This window comes from Sander lucioperca, chromosome 1, assembly GCF_008315115.2.
Source record: "Sander lucioperca isolate FBNREF2018 chromosome 1, SLUC_FBN_1.2, whole genome shotgun sequence".
NCBI lineage: Eukaryota > Metazoa > Chordata > Actinopteri > Perciformes > Percidae > Sander > Sander lucioperca.
The window spans coordinates 39899137-39920079 of NC_050173.1; the positions used below are offsets into that span (position 1 = coordinate 39899137).

The 20943-nt window shown below is 42.1% G+C and overlaps 1 protein-coding gene across 2 annotated transcripts; it reads left to right on the forward strand.

Moving 5' to 3' along the window:
• The first annotated feature begins 684 nt into the window (after window positions 1-684).
• On the forward strand, window positions 685-19664 carry mlsl (malate synthase-like). 2 transcript variants are annotated; one of them, XM_031319677.2, is made up of 15 exons: window positions 686-776; window positions 3652-3780; window positions 3868-4086; window positions 6180-6270; window positions 7128-7204; window positions 10281-10391; window positions 10931-10990; window positions 13396-13552; window positions 14819-15017; window positions 15646-15724; window positions 15809-15901; window positions 17731-17803; window positions 17882-17949; window positions 18259-18383; window positions 19420-19664. In XM_031319677.2, the coding sequence occupies exons 1-15, from the start codon at window positions 771-773 to the stop codon at window positions 19589-19591; spliced, it is 1659 nt and encodes a 552-aa protein (XP_031175537.1). In that variant the 5' UTR covers window positions 686-770; the 3' UTR covers window positions 19592-19664. The 2 variants fall into 2 exon arrangements, with proteins under 2 accessions (XP_035860188.1, XP_031175537.1); XM_036004295.1 differs by lacking the exon at window positions 17882-17949 and having other exon boundaries at window positions 685-776.
• The last annotated feature ends 1279 nt before the right edge of the window (window positions 19665-20943 follow it).

Here is a 20943-nt window from a genome sequence, read left to right on the forward strand (position 1 = left end):
ATCCTTACTAAACATTCATTGGTATTGTCAACAAACGACAAACAATATGTTCTTGTAAAATACTGGGAACTCTCACTCAGGCCACTAACAATAATTAAAATTAGACTAATTTGATACAAAAAAATCTTACAACCTATGACCACTTAGGGTTAGGGTTAGGGTTACAGACTGGGAACCTCCGCTCTAAGATACTGCAGGAGCAGCAAAAGGCTGGTACTTAGAGCAATGAAAAACTACCAAACAAATAAACTGCCAAAACAAAATTGTAAAGTATCTTTAGGCAGTGTGTTTCTGATTTAGGCATCTACAGAGACAGATATCCAAAGAGACAGATGGAGAGCCAACATACATTTGAACATTGCTGAGAACACTTAGAGAAGGCACGTTTAGTTTCTAGGTTGCCTCTGCTATAAGATTAAAGCAGGGGGTTTGCTCAGGCTAACAAGGGTTAGAACTGGACCGTTGTAGAACGATAAAAGCATATTGAGGAATGGTGGATCCAAGTTTCAGTCAGTTCAGTTCAGGTCATTTCATATTACATCTAGTAATTTCCAATAAAATAAAATGACAAATAAATCATTATTTTGACCAGATTGCTATTATAAGGCACACAGTGTTTAAAAAGCCTCACATGTCGATGTACAGAATCTACGCAGACAGTTTAGGACTTTAAACTCTGCATACACACAAACACCTTCCTGTTCAAACAGTGAGCAAAGGAAGACCATAACCAAAGTCCACTACAGAGGGAACAGAGCCCTGCCATCATCATGCCTGTGAGTATCAGCGTATTTCTTTATTGTGCAGCAGAAATCGACATTAAGGACAGTAGAGACGGCCACATTATGGGTGATGGAAAGGAACAACTATGTGAGGAGGCGTTAGGGTGTGTGTGGCAAGATGGACTTTGAACTTCAGAGCAGTTTCATGAGACTTAGTGGTAGGGTAGTGATAGTTAAAGTGCTGTTTCAGACGTGTTGGTGCTTTGACAAGCCTTAGGAATTTCTTGTGCATGAAAGTAAATAATGAAATGAAACGGTGTACAACATGTTTTGGTGATTGAATCAAAGTTAGGTGAAGTGGTGGAAGAAGTATTCAGATCCTGTGCTGAAGTAAAAGTACTAATACCACACTGTAAAAATACTCTTTTACAAGTAAAAGTATGTAAGTGTCATCAGGAAAATGTTCTTAAAGTATTAAAAGTACTCAATGCAGAGAAATCCTCCCATTTTAGAAAGTGTAAAGGATCCAAACAGTTGTGTGTTTAATGGTCTAATCATTTCAGCTTTACTTGTAGGCTGTTATATTGTTGGCTAGTTTCATTCATTTCAAAAACTACATGTGTTTTGTGTGCAGAAATCTTAATGTGTAAAGTAACTAGTAACTTAAGCTGTCAGATTAATGTAGTGGAGTAAAAAGTACAATATTTCTCTCTGTAATGTAGCGAAGTAGAAGTAGTGGCATGAAAAAAAAGACTCAAGTGAAGTACACAAACCTCAAATTTGTACTTAAGTACAGTACTGGAGTAAATGTACTTAGTAACATTCCACCACTGCTTAGGTGGTAGGTGCTAGGCGCTCCTGAAACCTATTCCTTAAGGGATTTTTTTTTATTTTCTGTATTCTGTATCTATTTTATACATTTCACATAATGAACGTAATGAACCCACAGACAATTACCATCTCTGCAGCTCCCCTTAGCTCTATGAAACATTTTAGCATCTTTCAGCCCATTGGCATCCCACAACTTAACAGTTTGGTTGGTTCTCTCTGCTCTGCTCAGAAAAATACAGGTGCTAACTGGAACCAAAAATGGTTCTTTGCAGTGATGGAGTGAGTCGTATTTCTCCCTAAGCTCTGAGTGCCTCACCACTGCAGTGTACCAACCAGGATTTAGGAAACTGATGGGCATTCTTTCACTGCTTTCTGATGTTTTAAGCTAGACCAAACAATCGATTAGTTGAGAAAAATCTGCAGATTCATGAAAATAATAATTTGTTGCTGGCCTAACTCCATGCTTTAAGGTAATGAAAAACCTTTAGTACTGGAAAGAACCATACTTGCTTGAAGAACCATTCCCTAAATAAAGAGGTTCTTCAATTGGTGATGGCTCTTTCAAGAACCATAGAGTCCTTTGAAGAGTAATTTAAAAACCAGTACTTTTCTGTGTGCAGCTGTTGAACACAGTGGAGCATTCAGCAGCAAAAGAGAACGATATTTCCCCCAGGAGTTGGATGAAACTAAAAAACGAGCTAAAAGGAGACATTCATCAGGTGGACACAGACAGGACTCCTTATGATCCCGTTGCTCCCTTTCAGTTAAATGCATAATAAGAAAGCTGTTTTCCATAATAGCTTTAATATGTCGATGTTGCATTTACAGCCGGTTGCGCTGCCTTGAAATGACCATTCAATTCATAAATGCAGAATTATGTCGTAGAGTGAGGTAGGAAACAGCCCTGATACCGTCACTCCTCTCTGTCAGAGTACGTTTTCACTTTTTCAACTCCTCCATCTCGTACCGCTTATTCTTTGAGTGTTGGTATCCAGCACAGGCGTTTCTGTTAAAGTTGTATTCACAACCACGTAAATTCAATTTCAATACAATTTTATTTATAGTGTCAAATCACAACAGGAGTTATCTCAATACACTTTAAGGCTCTGACACACCAAGCTTGGTCAAAAAAGTGCCTCGGAACACACCGAAGCGCCTCCGACTTGAGCGTACGTTCTGCGCATGCACAAGTCGTAATACGTCTCCATAACAGCAGGCGCCGCTAATCTGTATTGTCGCCCAAAAAATTATTGGACGAACGCGTCACGTGGGTCTGGCTTCTCCGGAATTTCAAAGCCAGACCATCATGGCGGCTCGGTCGGAATCTGATCTCATATTGTACTAAAATAGTTCACCAAAATGTGTTTCTGAAAACATTTTAAGCGAGAAATAGGCCATACAGTTGCTGAATCTGTCTTCATTTCAGATCGACAAAGGTCAGTTTAAAAGATATCGTCAGATTTTGAGAGACTCTAGTCACACTCATCCCGCTCGTCATTTCCGGGTTAGCACTCCATCAATCAGATTGGTCATTGAGTCCGACAGCCCGTCTTCCGATTCAACATGTAAAATCGGCCCAAATGAATTCCGACGGCTCCTCCGACTGACGGAACACACCGAACAGACTCGAGTCACTGACCTCGCCAGAATGTCCGGCGGCTGATAATCGGGTTGGTGTGTCAGGGCCTTTACAGATAGAGTAGTTCTAGACCACACTATCATTTACAGAGACACAACTATTTCCCCCAAGAGCAAGCATTTGGTGTGACAGTGGCAAGGAAAAACATCCTTAAACAGACAGAAACCTCGGACAGACCCAGGCTCTTGGTGGGCGGCTATCTGCCTCTGCCGGTTGGGACCCAGAGACACTCATACAGATATAGAGAAATATGATTCATATTAATTATAGCTGTTCGTATGATGTACAGTGGCAATTACAGTAACAATAAAGATAATAGAACTATGACTAGAAATTATAGTAGTAGCAGTGCAGGGCGTAGCAGGCGTGGCGCAGGACGACTGCAGCAGCTGCAAAGAACCCCCTTTCTGCAGTATGGATGTTGACCTTAATAAACTCTAAGACTCTTCTCGTCCACAGGGTCCAGTCAGCATGGAGCTGTCCCCCCCTCCCTCAGGTCTAGAAGCAGAATATGAGACACTTTTTACTGCAGACTCCCTCCTCTTCCTCCATGAGCTGGTCTCCACATTTAATGAGGAGGTGGATCAGGTGAGACTGCAGAAAAAGCTTTTTTTCTATTCAGTGCATGGAGGACGTGTTGAACTCAGGATGAGGAATCTGTGATACTCTCTTCAGGTCCTGCGGTTACGAGTGTCCAGAAAGGCCCATTTGGACCTTTCAGGTGACCTGCCGAGCTTTCTGGAAAATACCAGCCATATCAGGACAGACCCGACCTGGAGGGTGCTCCCTGTCCCCCCGAGGCTCCAGAGAAGACATGTGGACATTGGGGACTTGGCTCCCTGCGATACGCAGCGCTTTATTAAAGCTCTCCAGTCACCAGCACAAGGCATACAGGTACCGCCTCTGTTAATCACCTGTGACCACACCAGACCAACATAACAACTATATATATATACATATATATATATATATATATTTGCTCTACCTTTTGGTACGGAGCCCCTAAAGGGACATGGGAATTTATTTTTTCTGATGTGCACAAGATACTTTCTGGTGCAAACGAGAACCAAATCTAAGTAGTAGTCAGAATGGCTGCCAAGTCGGTGACTCGAGTCTGTTTAGTGTGTCCCGTGCCGTCGGCCGTCCGAGGAGCCGTCGGCATTCATTTGGGCCGACCCAACATGTTCAGTCGGAGACAGGGCAGTCGGGACTCACCCGGAAATGGGGAGCAGATGAGCCTCTCAAAATCTGACGAAAATCTTTTAAACTGACCTTTGTCAATCTGAAATGAAGACAGATTCAGAAACTGCACGGCCTATTTCTTGCTTAAAATGTTTTCAGAAACACGTTTCGGTGAACTATTTTAGTACAATATGAGATCGTATTCTGAACAAGCCGCCATGACAGTCTGTCTGTGAATTTCCGGAGAAAAAAGAACCACGTGATGCGTTCGTCCAATCAGCTGCCGGTTTTCATTTTCTGGTAAATAATCAGAGTGTTAATGGAAACAATACAGAGCAGCGCCGCCTGCTGCTATGGAGACGTATTACGTTTCGCGCACGCGCAGAGCGTACGCTCAAGTCGGCGTCGCCTCAGTGTGTTCTGAGGCATTTTTTGGGTGCACGCTCTACCATGTGAGCTATCCAGGCACCCCATGTAATGCCTTATTGTAATTACTAATCATTTACATCGGGAGCACACTCAAATGCAGTGAGATGTCCTTTGATTCCAGTGAGCATGTGGCGTTGCCAGAATTACACAGCATGATTGTCTTATCATATGATCTTGATGAATCTCAACACATCAATATAATATTGAGCTATACATACTGAGTGACACCACAAAACTCTACATAACAAAACAATAACACTGCAGTTTTGATTTTGACTCAATCGCACACATACCATCCTGCAGCCAGAAATACTCACTAATGAGGATACATCCGCCGCAGAAAATAGTCCCCAACAAATGTTATGCGTTTGCATAACATTTGCTAAGAACCACTGTGGCAGGATGCTTAAGGACTGTCTCACCGTTACACTTTGTGGCGAATAGGTATCTCTCCAGCAGTATTAGAGGTTCATCCAAACTGGACATGAGGGGAGGGATAATCCAGAAATACTCAGACATCCATGAAGGTCTTTAGCTAATTGACATGACTGCGGGATCCAGGGATTATCAATATTTTCATTTGAAATTAATATTATTTTATACATTTTAGGTAATAGCTACCAGAGGCAGGCTAGAGACAAAGACTGAGCCTTTCTTCAAATGCGTAGTTTAAGCTGAGCTGTCACTGTTTGATGCTGACACCTTTGCAAAGTGTTTGAGCAGGACAACATTGTAACATGAAGAAAAAACAAAAGCTGCATTCATTTTGATTTTATTTTCATCACTTGGTAATTTTTTTTTTGTAAGATTATTTTTTTGGGCTTTTCCACCTTTAATTTTGATAGGACAGCTAGGTGAGAAAGGAGAGAGAGAGGGGGAAGACATGCAGGAAATCATCACAGGTCGGATTCGAACCCTGGACCTCTGCGTCGAGGAATAAACCTCTCAGTATATGTGCGCCTGCTCTACCCACTGATCCAACCCGGCCACAGAATAAATGATGTTTTATTTACTTGTCATGCCACTAAGTGGCGCATCCCACACCGAATTACATGATACCAATACAAACGTAATTTCATCCACAGCTTCCGGTCCCAATGTCCACACACAACATGCTCTACTCTGCACAAAATAAAGAATAAAGAAAACATATTACAGCAGCCACAGCATGATAGTGTAACCCATACATTGTCCATACAAGTAAATAAATAACAGGGAGTGTTAGCATGCTAACATTCTGGACCAAGATGGTGAACGTAGGTTTACCTGCTAAATATCAACATGTTGGCATTGTCACTGTGAGCGTGTTACCAAGCTAACAAGCTTAGCATTTAGCACAGCCTCACAGAGCCATTGTGTCCTCTCTTTGCTTTCAGGTTGACTTTGACGACGGGAACTGCCCGACATATCACAACCAGATCAAAGGCATTCATAACATTTTGAAGGCGGTTTACAACCAGTTCCCCAGTAAGTATGTATCAACTCATTACAGGAATATGTGTGCGGCTGCACATATGTCAGGCAGGTCACTGTCCTGTCCTGTACCATTGAAACTTTTTAACACTTCACGACTGAGTGTTAGATAAGACTCATATACATCACAATACTGCACAAAGTGCAACTTGCACAAACGTAAGTTTTACTTCCATCTTCATAAATACTACAGTATTTAACCCTTGTGTTTTCCTCGGGTCAAATTTGACCAGTTTCCAATGTTTTTTACATCAGAAATATGGGTTTCTTTCAACCAAATTGCCCAAAAATGACACGCATGCATTGATGGAGGTTGTATGGAACCCATTTTATAGCATTTTAAAAAAACGGTTGTTTAAATGGTTTCAAAACAGTGTCAAGACTAAACTTTGACATAAACCAGTCTGTGATCTACTCAACATCCTCTGATCTTAACTATTAGTCAAAATAATTCATAATTTCTGCTTTGTTTTAACTAAACAAAAATAGGTATAATGTCATATCAGTTTTTCAGTATTTACCATGAATAAAAAAATTGTTGAAATAAGTGACAAAAACGTTTAAAAAGAAAGCGTCAAAGGCATCGGAAAAAGCACCCAAAAAAATCTATTTTGAGGACAACAAGTTCATGGTCGATGGGAAGACAACACAAGGGTTAAGTAGTTTTATTCCCAACTTGTATATACGTTTGTACATTTTTTGCTTTGTATTTTTAAAATATTTGTTCTTATATCCTATTTATTATTTCTTGTATATTCTGTACATGTGCTGTGTCTGATATTTTGCCACTGTAGCACTGGAATTTCCCAATTTGGGAACATAAAAGTCTATCTAATCTAATGTGTTGGCAGATGTTCCACCCATATCTCAGGCTCCGGTGCTGATGCTTCGTCCTCGCGCCTGGAACATGCTGGAGCACAACATGATGGTAGGTGGTGTGAATAATGTTACATTCCACATCCCATTCTGTGACAACTCTGAAGAAAGTCATTCTCATCTGCTTCAATTATTTCCTAAATGGCAACGCTGTTTCCTATCTGTGTGAACAAACCTTGGGACAATCCTTCTGCCCATCCTGACTCTTTCCTATCTTACTCCACATCATCTACACTGCTCAGCATAAGTGAATACACCCATGCTAAAGTTGACTAAAAAGAGGAATAAAAAAAATCATCTTTTGGAAATTGATCTTAATGCCTTAATTAGGTAAAATCCAATCTTTAAGGACACCAATTTTCTTTGTGAATGAATAATGTATCGTAAATAAATAAATGTTCTTCCTTAAAATACAGGGGCATAAGTAAGTACACCCCTATGTTAAATTCCCATAGAGGCAGGCAGATTTTTATTTTAAATAGCCCCACATCATCACATACCCTTCACCATACCTAGAGATTGGCATGGGGTACTTTCCATAAGATCATCTCTCAATGAAAATCAAACCAGCTATTAGGCTAACTGAAATAAAACCATGCCAATCTCTAGGTATGGTGAAGGGTATGTGATGATGTGGGGCTATTTTAATTCCAAAGGCCAAGGGAACTTTATCAGGATGCATAGTATCCTGGATCCATGAAATAACTGGCCTTTAAAAATAAAAATCTGCCGTAAACTGTAAATGAATGGAGCGATTGTTAGAGAATATGTATACCCTTGCGTGTCTCATTAAACCTTTAGAACATTGTGAACTGAACCCTGCTGCGCGTCACTTTGTTCTCCGAGATCTCGCCACTGCTTCCAGAATCGACTCACCGAGTATAACATCTGCATTTTATGCAGCCGGTGCAGTTGAAGTGGTTAAATGGAAATAAAACTACACTAAGAAAGACTGTAGAGCTGGGATGTGATTTGGTAATGTGACTTTGGCGAATCCTGGTGGTAGTATCAAAGAAGACAATGTGTCGGAAAACTGACAAAACGTCTGCTCTCAGAATATTTATATATATATATATATATATATATATATATATATATATATATATATATATATATTTATTTAACCTTTATTTATTCAGGGAAGGTTCACTGAGAGGCAGCCTCTATTTTGCAGGAACGCCCTAATCACATTCACACGGTTACACATTCATACCTGGAAGCTGCCCAGTACAACCACAGTCTGATCTGCTGGCCACTGAGCAGCTCCACTGGAACCATTGGAGATTAAGGGCCTTGCTCATGTGCACCTCAGTGGTGGTAATGAGGGAGGGACAAGCGCTGCTCTTTCACTTTCCCCACCCAGATTTTATCCTGTTGGTCTGGAGATTGAACCGACAACCTCCAGATTACAAGCTTGCGTCTCTAACCTTTAGGCCACCACTGCCCAATCACTGCCCAATGTATTTATAATATTTAAAACCAAATACCCACTTAAGAAAAAAAAGGTACAATTATCGGAGACACTGCAACACAGAGACAAGATGCACTGGACAGAGAGGGAATAATTATGATCGGTGTTCTCTTCAACTTCAACAAAACAGATGAACAATAACAGTAGTGATAATGTTCATTATGTATAAGACTCTAAGTCAAAACATATATGAATAGTAAAGAACAAAATAGTAAAGTGAAGTGCAAATTTCTTTGGAAGTTGGAATAAGGTTTGTTTTCATTAAGACATAAATAAGTTATAAAAAAGAAGCTGTCAAAACAAACCGGTAGATTTTAATAAAGGTACACTGATTTCACTAAAGGCCCTGACACACCAACCCGATAATCGGCCGTCAGACAGTCTGGGGAGGTTGGTGACTTGAGTCTGTTCGGTGTGTTCCGTGCCGTCGTCCTTCATTTTGGTCGACCTGACTTGCTGGGTCGGAGGGTGGGCAGTCGGACTCAATGACCAATCTGATTGGTGGAGTGCTAACCCGGAAATGACGAGCGGGATGAGTGACGAATGCCTCTCAAAATCTGACGAAAATCTTTTAAACTGACCTTTGTCGACCTGAAATGAAGACAGATTCAGCAACTGCATGGCCTATTTCTCGCTTAAAATGTTTTCAGAAACACGTTTCAGTGAACTTTTTTTGTAAAATACGAGATCGTATTTCGACCAAGCCGCCATTTCTATTGGCTGGAGAAGCCAGACCCACGTTTGTTATTTTTTGGGCGACAATACAGATTAGTGCCACCGGCTGTTATGGAGACATATTACGGCTCGCGTACGCGCAGAACCTACGTTCAAGTCGGCGTTGTTTCGGTGTGTTCCTTGGACCTCGGGGAGCCGACTGATCAGTCATACTGCCTTTTCTGCTGACGGTCGGCCATCGGGTTGGTGTGTCAGGGCCTTTAGAAGTGCTGTAATCTGTGAATATGGAGGTTTTGCCCATAGAAATATTTTTGTTTTATATATTTATATTTTATTTCTATGGTTTAGCCACTTGAAGCTTAATACATTCTATAATTAAAAACATACCCATCTTGTTACATAAGCTGATTATAATATTTTCATACAACATATGTTAAGATTTGACAGCTCTTTAATAAGCAACAGGCTTCAGCAATTGTTTCATCTGTGACAGTGTGGAGACGGCTGACTCTAAATGCATTTTACTGAACATTTAATGTAATGATTACCCGAGTAAATAGAATATTTAATAATAACCATCAGTAATAAATATGGTATATATATATGGTGTTGGATGTTGTGTGGTTGGTGGGAGATTAGTTGTTGATCTCAGAGTTTCTAAAGTCTTGGCTTTCAATTGAACTTCCAACAGAATATTCACGCTGGTTTGCTGGTCCAAGAAATGTTGGTAGAATTTGGGGGAACGGATATGTTTACTTATGATGAAGTTCTTTTTTTTAAGTAAAAATACCAAATATATACTGGTTCTAACTGCTGACATTTTTCCTATAGCGTCAGTCAAAATAAGCAGTTTAACAAAATCAACTTGGGGCTGTGATAACATGTTATGGGTATTTGTCATTAGTTTTGATGTGTTATCGGCTACATTAGTATATGAATTATCAAAAAGAAAATAAATATAGACTTTATGTGTGTTTGGCAGGTAGAGGGGAGGGAGGTTCCTGGTCCTCTCTTTGACTTTGGACTCCTCATGTTTCACTGTGGACAGACACTTTCTGCAAACCAGAGTGGACCCTTTTTCTACCTCTCAAAAGTAACACACACACACACACACACACACGCATGCAAGCACGCACACACACGCACGCACGCACACGCATGCATGCATACATACACACACGCACACACACACACACACACACACACACACACGCACGCACGCACGCACGCACACACACACACACACACACGCACGCACACACACACACACACACGCACGCACGCACACAAATACACACGCACGCATGCCAACACACACGCACATACACAAGCACACACACACACACACACACACACACAGGAGCAATTACGCACACACACACACACACACACACACACACACAGGAGCGTTTACGCACACACATACACACGCAAACAGGAGCACGTACGCACACACACATACGCACACACACACACACACACACACACACACACACACACACACACACATGAGCACACATACACACACGCACACACACACACACACACACACACACACACACACACACACACACATACACACACACACACACACACACACACAGATGATAATAGGTTTCTCTTGTGTTCCAGGTGGAGAGCTTCATGGAGGCCAGACTATGGAACAAGATATTTGTCTGGTGTCAACAGAAGGTCTGCACGTCTGTGACTGTTTATATCAATCATATCTTTTTCTGATGATGTTTGAACCTGATCATTGTGATTTTAATCCGTTTTCAGCAAAATCCTTTGTTTGAAGTGAGCAGATGAAACTACAGTAGGGCTGCCAGCAGACCGGTAAACTGGTCCTGTAGCTGTGAGGACAGGCAGACTAGGATGCCTCTATGAAGTGAGGAGAAAACACAAAAGTCAGTTCATTGCTGATTATAATCTGTATACGCACTGTAGGTTCAATGGGCCACTGTTCAGAAGAAAAACAATATCGGAGATTTTGAGGAGAAGAAAAAGTCACAATATTTTGAGAATCAAATCTTACTATTAGGAGAAGAAAACGGGAAGAAGTAGTGAACAGGTGAGAGCGTTCTGCCGCCTGAAGTTAAAAGTTTTACTTTACCAATAAGCACCTTATTATAAGAGAGTTTGGGATAGGGAAATGAAATGAAAGCAATTACATGAAGTATGAGTCACATATTGAGAGGTGCTCTGAGGCAGTGGCTGCAGCACAGCGGGGACTAGGATCGCAACACAACTTCATGGCATGAGAAAATAATTGGAGCCCGATGGGCTTTATGACTCTGGAAATGAAATGAGTTACTCTAGTCTCGCATAGCCAGACCTTCTTCCACGGCACTGCGGAGGAGGGTCTGGCTAGTCCACACAGCATTCCTGGATGGGAGAAAAACGTGCTCTGGTTTATTGGCATTTCTGTAAACCAATCACAATCGTCTTGGGCGGCGCTAAACTCCGCAAGGTGCCTCTGCAACGGTGCCTCTGCAAAATAGCCTCAGGAAGGAACTTGTGTAACATGTGTACGTTCAAAAGTAGTTTTAGTCGTGCAACAGAAATCTCTGATTGGACAGATAGTCTAGCTAGCTGTCTGGATTTACCCTGCAGAGATCTGAGGAGCAGTTAACCATAGTCCTCATAAATCCACCAGAGTTTAGAACGCCAACAAATCAATCAGTAGTATACTTCATGTTAAACATAAATATATACTGGTTCGATTACAGCAAAGACAACGTCGGCAAACAGTAGCCTATTTTGACGGCAAAATAGGCTACAGAATATTTTGTTCTGTATTGACAGATGCAATATTTGAAAATCAATAATTATTTATTATTTTTTTAAATTACATTTATATCTGCATTTATGTCAAAACCTAGAGACTTTCAAACATCAAAATGTCATTTATTAAATGTATTCGTGTGAAAATGACATAAAAATTGTCTTGTATTCTATTTTGCCTGGAGACGCTTCCAACGCGCTTGCGTGTCACGTGAAAAATAGGCGTCGGTCCTATTTGTGCTGACACACTCACACCACGCAGCCAGTGTGCAGCCGGCCTTAGTCACAGTTTACACTCAGCAAGCACATCCCCTGCTGTTCCTAAGCTTATTTTTTGCACACCAAATTATTTCGAGCCCATCAGACACCCTGTATGCTACACCGGCTCATTACACCCTTACAGAGGAGCCAAGATGTTCCTGTTCTATAATAGAAGTTTTTCTTAAAGTTTCACTTTGAGCATTTCTGCTTAAGCGTTGTTTATTGCAGCAATTTGACTTTCTGATTTCAAATGGCTATTTCATGAAATCCATTTGGCATTTTTTAACATTTATGAATGCCCTGATTATTGTGAGTAAAACAGAAATAATGCCTCCTATTTGTGTAGTTGTGTCTTAATGAATGTGTGTGTTATTGTGTGTGTGTGTGTGTGTGTGTGTGTGTGTGCATGCGTGTCCATGTGTGTGTGTGTGTGTGTGCATGCGTGTCCATGTGTGTGTGTGTGTGTGTGTGCATGTGTGTGTGTGTGTGTGTGTGTGTGTGTGTGTGTGTGGGTGTCTGCGTGGGTGCGTGCGTGTGCACGTGTGCCTGTGTGTGTATATGTGTGTCTGTGTGTGTGCGTGCATGTGTGTGTGCATGTGTGTGTTTGTGTGTGTGTGAGTGCACGTGCATGTGTGTGCGTGTGTGTTTGTGTGTCTGTGTGTGTGCGTGCATGTGTGTGTGCATGTTTGTGTGTGTATGAGTGCACGTGCATGTGTGTGTGTGTGTGTGTGTGTGTGTGTGTGTGTGTGTGCATGCTTGCGTGTGTGTGCATGCGTTTGCGTGTGTGTGTGTGTGTGTGTGTGTGTGTACCTGCGTGCGTGTGTGTGTTCATGTGTGCGTACGTGTGCCTGTGTGTGTGCATGTGTGTATGTATGTGTGTGCGTGTTCATGTGTGCGTACGTGTGCCTGTGTGTGTGTGTGTGTGTGTGTGCATGTGTGTATGTATGTGTGTGCGTGTGTGTGTGTGTGCATGTGTGTATGTATGTGTGTGCGTGCGTGTGTGTGTGTGTGTTTGCGTGTGCGTTTGTGTGTGTGTGTGTGTGTGTGTGTAGCTGGGCCTTCCACTGGGCAGCATCAAGGCGACAGTGCTGATTGAAAACGTTTTAGCAGCGTTTGAGATGGAGGAGATTCTCTACGAGCTGCGAGAGCATTCAGCGGGACTCAACTGTGGCATCTGGGATTATTCAGCCTCCTTTGTCAACAAGTTTGGTGAGCCAAACCCCCATGTTTGACACTGAGTCATTGGGTTAGGGTTAGGCCGGTTACACACTGGCTGCGTCGCGTGAGCGTGGCGTTTCTGTTGCGTGTCAGCTGCGTGGATTTACACACCAGAAACGTGGCTGACGCGCTGCTGCTACTAGCCTTGTCTAGCCTTGTTTCCCATTGATAAAATGAAATACCATGTTAAACATAAATATATACCGATTTGATTACAGCAAATACAACGTCGGCAGTATTGACGGCAAAATAGGCTACAGAATATTTCGTTCTGTATTGACAGGTGCAATATTAGAAAATCTTTTTTTTTTTTTTTTTAAATTACATTTATATCAAAACCTAGATACTTTCAAACATCAACATATCATTTATTAATATCTATTAGTGTCAAAATGACATATAAACATCTTTTCCTATTCTATTTTGCCTGGAAACGCTTCCAACACGCTTGCGTGTCGCGTGAAAAATAGGCGTCGGTCCTATTTCTAGCATGCGCGCGTTTTCTTGAGCCGCGCCTGAGACGTGCGTGTCACGCAGGCAGTGTGTAAGCTCTAACCTGTTAACATGGGAGCCGAAATATAAACGGACACGCCACGCAGCTGACACGCTTGCGCGACGCATCCAGTGTGTAACCGGCCTCAGAGTTAGGGTTGCAGAGAGTGTTGACGTTTTTAAAGGCAAACTTAAAATCTACCTTCTTATTCAGGTGTTTTAATAAACAACTTATTTATTAATTTTCTGCTTGTGTTATGGTCTATTTATTTATTTATTTATTTATATGTAGTGTGTTTTAGTTATTTTTATAATTTTTTATTCTACTTATTTATATGTCTGTATTTTATGGATTGTTTTTAATAATCTACAGTTTATGTAGTTATTAGCCACTGTTTAGAACTTTTATTTATGTTATATTATTATATTATATTTTATAAATATATTTTTATTTATTTATTTATATATTTAAATATCTTTTGGTTTTTAAGTGTCTTGCCTCTGGTGTTTCCTCACTTATGATGACGTTTCCTCAGCTCGGTTCCTGTTTTTACAGTAATGAATTCATAATTGTTGATTTAGCGGGCAGTGGGGGGGTGTATGGGGCTGGGGGGAGGGATATTGTGTTATGTATGTATATCTGTGTGTGATGGAGTGTTTTTATTATTATGAATACGTTTTTACAATAAGCAATTTGTACACAAACGGTAAAAAAAGGCAGTCCTTGTCTCATTGAGCTCCAGAGGTCATGTATTTCTGCTGCAGGCCACCGCCAGGCCTTCCTGCTGCCCGACCGCAGTAAATATGTCAACATGGAGAAGCGTTTCCTGCGCAGCTACATGGAGCTGCTGGTTCAGACGTGTCATCGGAGGGGAGCGCTGGCCACAGGAGGCATGGCTGCCCCGCTGCTGCCTCCGGACCCACTCAGTGACTCCCATAGGAGAGTGCTGGCTGCTGTCAGCAGGTAGGAACATCACACACACACATGTTCATGAGACTGAGTGAGAAAAGCATTGCAGTGCAGAAGCAGAGCCATCATCCCCATCAACAGTCTCTCTGGTTATCCAGGCACTAGTCTCGCATTGCCAGACCTTCCTCCACAGCGCTGCTGAGAAAGGTCTGGCTAGTTCACACAGCATTCTGGGATGGAAGAACAACATGCTCTGGTTTATTGGCATTTCTTTAAACCAATCGCAATCATCTTGGACGGCGCTAAGCGCCGGACGGAGCCACGGTGCCTCTGCAAAATAGCCTCGGGAAGGAACTTGTTTTGGTGGAACGTGTACGTTCAAAAGTTGTTTTAGTCGTGCAACAGAAAACTCAGATTGGACAGTTAGTCTAGCTAGCTGTCTGGATTCACCCTGCAGAGATCTGAGGAGCAGTTAACCATAGTCCTCAGAAATCTACCGGAGTTTAGAACGCCAACACAAAGAAAGAGGAAGGTAACGGACATCCGGCCGCAAAGAGGGACATCCGGCGAAATTTCCGGCACCACCAGAGCAATCCCGGAAATGTCACGTTGCAGATGTAGACTATCGTCACATTGCCGGCATTTTTAAACTGAAATATGGCTGTCTTCTCCCACCTATCAGACTGAAGCTGCTGGAGATCCAGGCAGGTGTGGACGGCTTCATGGTGTATGATCTGAGCTTGATCGACCCCATGCAGAAAGTAAGCACTGGATCGTGAGCCACACAGAACTTTCTACCAACACAGAGTGGAGAATAACAACTTGTAATTCTTCACCTCTTCCAGCTCTTCCGGCTGAACACTGAAGGTGATAACCAGCTTAACCAGCTTCGCCATGACGTCACCGTGACTCCGGATGACCTACTGTCCATGCCTTCGGTCAGTCGCTGCACTCTACACACTTAGAGCCCCGTGCATGAATATGGTGCTGCTTTACTAACTGCACATATTATTGAGAGGACTTGACACAGTCCCTTCCCTAAATTAATTGATTATTATTAATTGTTGACCCATTAGAGGGCACTCTTGGTTTACAGAAAAAGGCTCAAGGAATGGCTTTGATTAACCCTCCTGTTGTCCTCGGGTCAAATGGGACCCATTTTCAAAAAGTTTTTATATCAGAATTTGGGTTTCTTTCAACCAAATTGTCAAAATAAATAACGTGGATTGTTCCATAAAACGCTCTTCAGAAGTAAAATAAATGATCAGTTCACTACTTTTATTGAATTTGGAGGATTTTTCAATTTTATAGCATATGGAGAAAAAAAATTATAAAAGAATGTCAAAAAGAACAACAAAAACGTCGAAGGAATTGCAGCAAAAATTATTATTATTTTTTTTATATAGACCCAGAAAAACAAAATGTTGCATGGTCGACGGGAAGACAACACAAGGGTTAAGTTTAAGCTTATTTTGAACATGTACATTTCGGTACAAGCAAGGCAACCAACAAAAACAAAATACTCAGCAAATTCAATATTCAATATTATTGTAAATGATTGAAATAAGGATTTCCATGTTCCAAAAGGAGTTGGAAGAACTTAAAAAAACTTTTCTGGTCCTACCCCCTTTTTTCTACTTTTCTACTTTAGTTATATACAAACAATTAAATTTTTCACTAATTTATCTACTTGCAGGCACATATACACATGTATACACACATACATATACACATTTTGTTTTCTTTTTTCTTTCACCAAGCGGTGTCCGTGTTTGACCTGTCAGTTAATTCAAACCGAATAATAACCCATCTAAACTAGACATAATATGTAACCCCAAGAACAATTCAATATCAATTCAGTGTGCTTTTAAGCCTTTGTTTAACAGAGAGCACCATCTATTGGGCTTAGTTTTCATATGCATATAGTGTCTCAACTGTGCACCTCACCTTTTTTTTTGCACTACTTATTTTATTTCATGTTGTTATATTTTTTACGTATATGTTGGCGCTGGGAAAGGAGTTTCTTTTAATCTCATTGTACATGTGTATAGTGACAATAAAAATGCATTCATTCATTCTAAATAAAGAAAATCCAATGCACTGTCCAAAATCTCCCTTTAGGTGTTCCTTTTTAATGCATTTAATTCAATTTTATTTATAGTGTCAAATATTAAAGGTGCTCTAAGCGATAAAAATTTTTTTTGTCACAGACAGCAAACATCTCCTCACTATCCGCGAGCTGCCTGTCCCCTGAACACACTGTAAAAAAACGCGGTCTCTATAGACAGCCCATGCAGGCTCCACAAACGTCAACAAAAACAAACTGGCCAACCTGCACCACCAAACATAACAAACAGCGTTCCAGCCAATAACCGACAAGAAGGAGTTGGTCGAGGCATCACCGCAGCAGCGTTAGCACGTAGGCTACTTCCACGTGTGTTTCAGGAAGCACGGAAGGGAGGGGGAGGGGACGGGATGAGGAGGAGGGAGGGGCGAGCCAGCCTCTGTTTTGTTTGACAATACTTTGAACGTCAACAAGACGTAACGTCACCCAACATCGCTTAGAGTACCTTTAAAAGAAGTTATCATAGGACACATTACAGATAGAGTAGGTCTAGACCTCACTCTATAATTTACAATTCCCCCAACAGCAAACATTTGGTGCCACAGCGGCGAGGAAAAAAATGAATGAACTCAGATAGATGAATACAGTATGTATGATGTAATACTGACCTCTAATAATCAGGTATATTTTGTTTTTCCTCAGGGAGGAGTCACTCTTTATGGTTTGAAGTACAACATTGCAGTTGGTGTCCTCTTTATTAATGCTTGGCTATCAGGTATGTACGTGCACATATTCTGGTTCAGCTCATCATTACTGTGTGGACTGTTAACAGTTAGCATGCTCGGCTTCCCAGGTGAAGGCCACTTTTTCTACAGAGGCCAGGTGGAAGATTCAGCCACAGCCGAGATTTCTAGATCACAGGTGGGTTTCGGATCACACGACCCACCCCTTAGCACCTGTCCCTGAGGGGCATAACTTACTGCAAAGACAGAGCAGAAAGCACAGAGGGAAGGCCTCCTAAATCCTATAAATAGATATTTTTATTATTAGAAACCCTATTATGCTTTTTGTTGTTTCTCTTCCCGTCTTTTAGTGTGTTATATAGTTTTTTGTGTATGTAATAGATGTATAAAGTACAAAATAACATTTTTGTGTGTGTGTCTGTGTGTGTGTGTGTGTGTGTGTGTGTGTGTGTGAGTGTGTGTGTATGTGTATGTGTGTGTGTGCCAGGTGTGGCAGTGGATCTGTCATCAGACTCGTCTGGAGGACGACGGCCGGGTAGTGAGCCGGCGGCTGGTGACGGAGCTCACCGAGCAGCTACTAGTGGAGCTCAGTGCTCTCCGTCCCTCTGGGAGGTAAGATGAGGACATGTGTCCATTGTAATCATGGGCTCCATTGACTTTAAATTGTTTAAAGCCCTGCTCTGTAAACTATACGGCCCATGCTCTCTTTTGAGAAATAAGTATTTCATATTTTTATCTGCGGAGATATCGCTATATCAAAATGGTTTCACTTTCAACCGGTTTGCAAAGTAATCACAGTTGTATCATAAGCTGACTTTGACACTGACAAACAGCAACCCAACACAAAAGAGTCAGACTTTGAACCATGAGCCACTTTAGTTGTGTCTGTGTGGCACTGCCCTGAGAAAAAAAAAAAAAGAACCGTTAAAATGTTATGGATTACAAAAAAAACAGGTCAACGTTAGCATGATGACATCCATCCATCCATCTTCTTCCGCTTATCCGGGGTCAGGTCGCGGGGGCAGCAGCTCCAGCAGAGGAATCCAAACTTCCCTTTCCCGAACCACATTAACCAGCTCTGACTGGGGGATCCCAAGGCGTTCCCAGGCCAAGGTGGAGATATAATCACTCCACATAGTCCTGGGTCTTCCCCGAGGCCTCCTCCAAGCTGGACGTGCATAGAACCTTTCCCTAGGGAGGCGCCCAGGGGGCATCACTACTAGATGCTGAACCACCTCAACTGGCTCCTTTCGACGCAAAGGAGTAGCGGCTCTACTCCGAGCTCCTCATGGATGACTGAGCTTCTCCCCTAACTCTAAGGGAGACCCCAGCCACCCTCCTGAGGAAACCCATTTTGGCCGCTTGTACCCGTGATCTTGTTCTTTCAGTCATGACCATAGGTGAGAGTAGGAATGAAAACTGACTGGTAGATTGAGAGCTTTGCCTTCTGGCTCAGCTCTCTTTTTGCCACAGCGGTGCAACACAGTAAGTCAAAATTCTGATTGTGAGAAAGACAAATGTTGGCAAATCATAACTCTGACTTAACATGACATTTATCTTTCCGAAACTTTTTGTCTTTTCCAGTTGGGAGTGGGTTTCTGTGGTTCTTTGTCTCACTGGATGTCTTCTGTTTCTCTGTCTTCTTCAGGGATAAACAGAGGCTACTCACAGCAGCAGACATGTTCCTGGAGGTGGTTTTGAAGAGAGATTTCCCAGAGTTCATCACCACCTACTTGAATCAGGAGCACACCTTCCTCAGCTCCCAGAGCAGTGGACAGACGGAGGCTCTGGCCACAGACATGCCCCGGCCCAAACTGTGACGGTCACGGCAGTTGAATAAAAAAGCTTGCCTTGCTTTATATCTGAAGAATTAAATGCATGCCACCCTGCTAAGTTTGGTTTCTGGAAAGCCATGACTTGTTACATCATAAATCAGGAGTCAGGACCCAAACTCTGAAATACAATATCAATCAGTCATTAGATATGACACCAATAGCACAGTTATAGTAAGACTAATACAAGTTTAAAAGTTGGGATAATGATGCATACGCAGCATGAAAGCAGCATCAAAGTACTGATGGACTGGAGGTAGAGACAGTCTGAGCAAGTGTTCAGTACAAAAAAACAGTGGTGGTGGTGGTGGTGGGGGGGGGGTCGCTTCGGGTACCAGTGATACATGAACTATTAACATATTCTCACGCCCATCGCGTCAAAAAGCAAAGCTTGGTCAGGTACCTTCGGCACTTGTTATCAACGAAAAAAGTCTCTTTTAGCGTCATATTTAGACCTGTTTGGTCAGGACTCTTGGCGGCAAGAAGAACAGGACGAAATCGTTGGTGGGGTTACAAAAGGTACGGTCTCCTGGGTGAAAGTCCTGTTGATTGACCCATCCACCAACCTCCTTGCACAGATTTTCTGTCTTTCATACTATTCTCTACCGTTGTGTCTCTTAACACTACGTCATCTTACAGCACCGTGGTCGAGCTGCTGCTCTGCCCTCTGCGTTCCATACAGATGCTGAAGGGTGATTTTTGCGTCGGTATCTGACGCTGAGAGACACTGACGCTGAGAGACACTGACCAAGAGTTGGGAGTGAGAACGGGTTGGAACTACAGTTTGAGTGTGAAGGTTTATCATATGCCAAGACCAGGTACAGCAGTTTATGTAAATACTAACCCTAACCCAAACCATTATAGGTGCACCATGGTCAACGTCTTCTGAAAATGAAGAAGTGTGGGCACAAAGTTCAAACCACCACTTCTGTGTGACTATGCAGTCTTTCACAATTGTATACACACTAAAATTGAAAATGTGCCTGTTGAAACGTGCCTATTGGGAACGGCCGATTGTTGGGCCTGTGGTGTTGCTGCGTGCAGCTTTCTTCTCGAACAACTTCATACTCGTCGCTGCGCTTCCTCTGGTCCTGAGATGCCAGGCCATCACATAGCAGCGTCCCCTGCCAGTGCTAGACTATACACATCAATGTGCTAACAGCTAGCTATTTGGGACCATGCTATTTCCTGGAACAAAAGGGTTCAATTTGAAAGTTCCATCACTGATGAAATTAGCTTGCTAAAATGTAACATCTCCGGTCTCGCTTTCTTCATCTGTGGGTGTGTTCTACTCCCGCCTGCAAACATTCTGACATGTGGTGGAATGTAACTAAGTACAT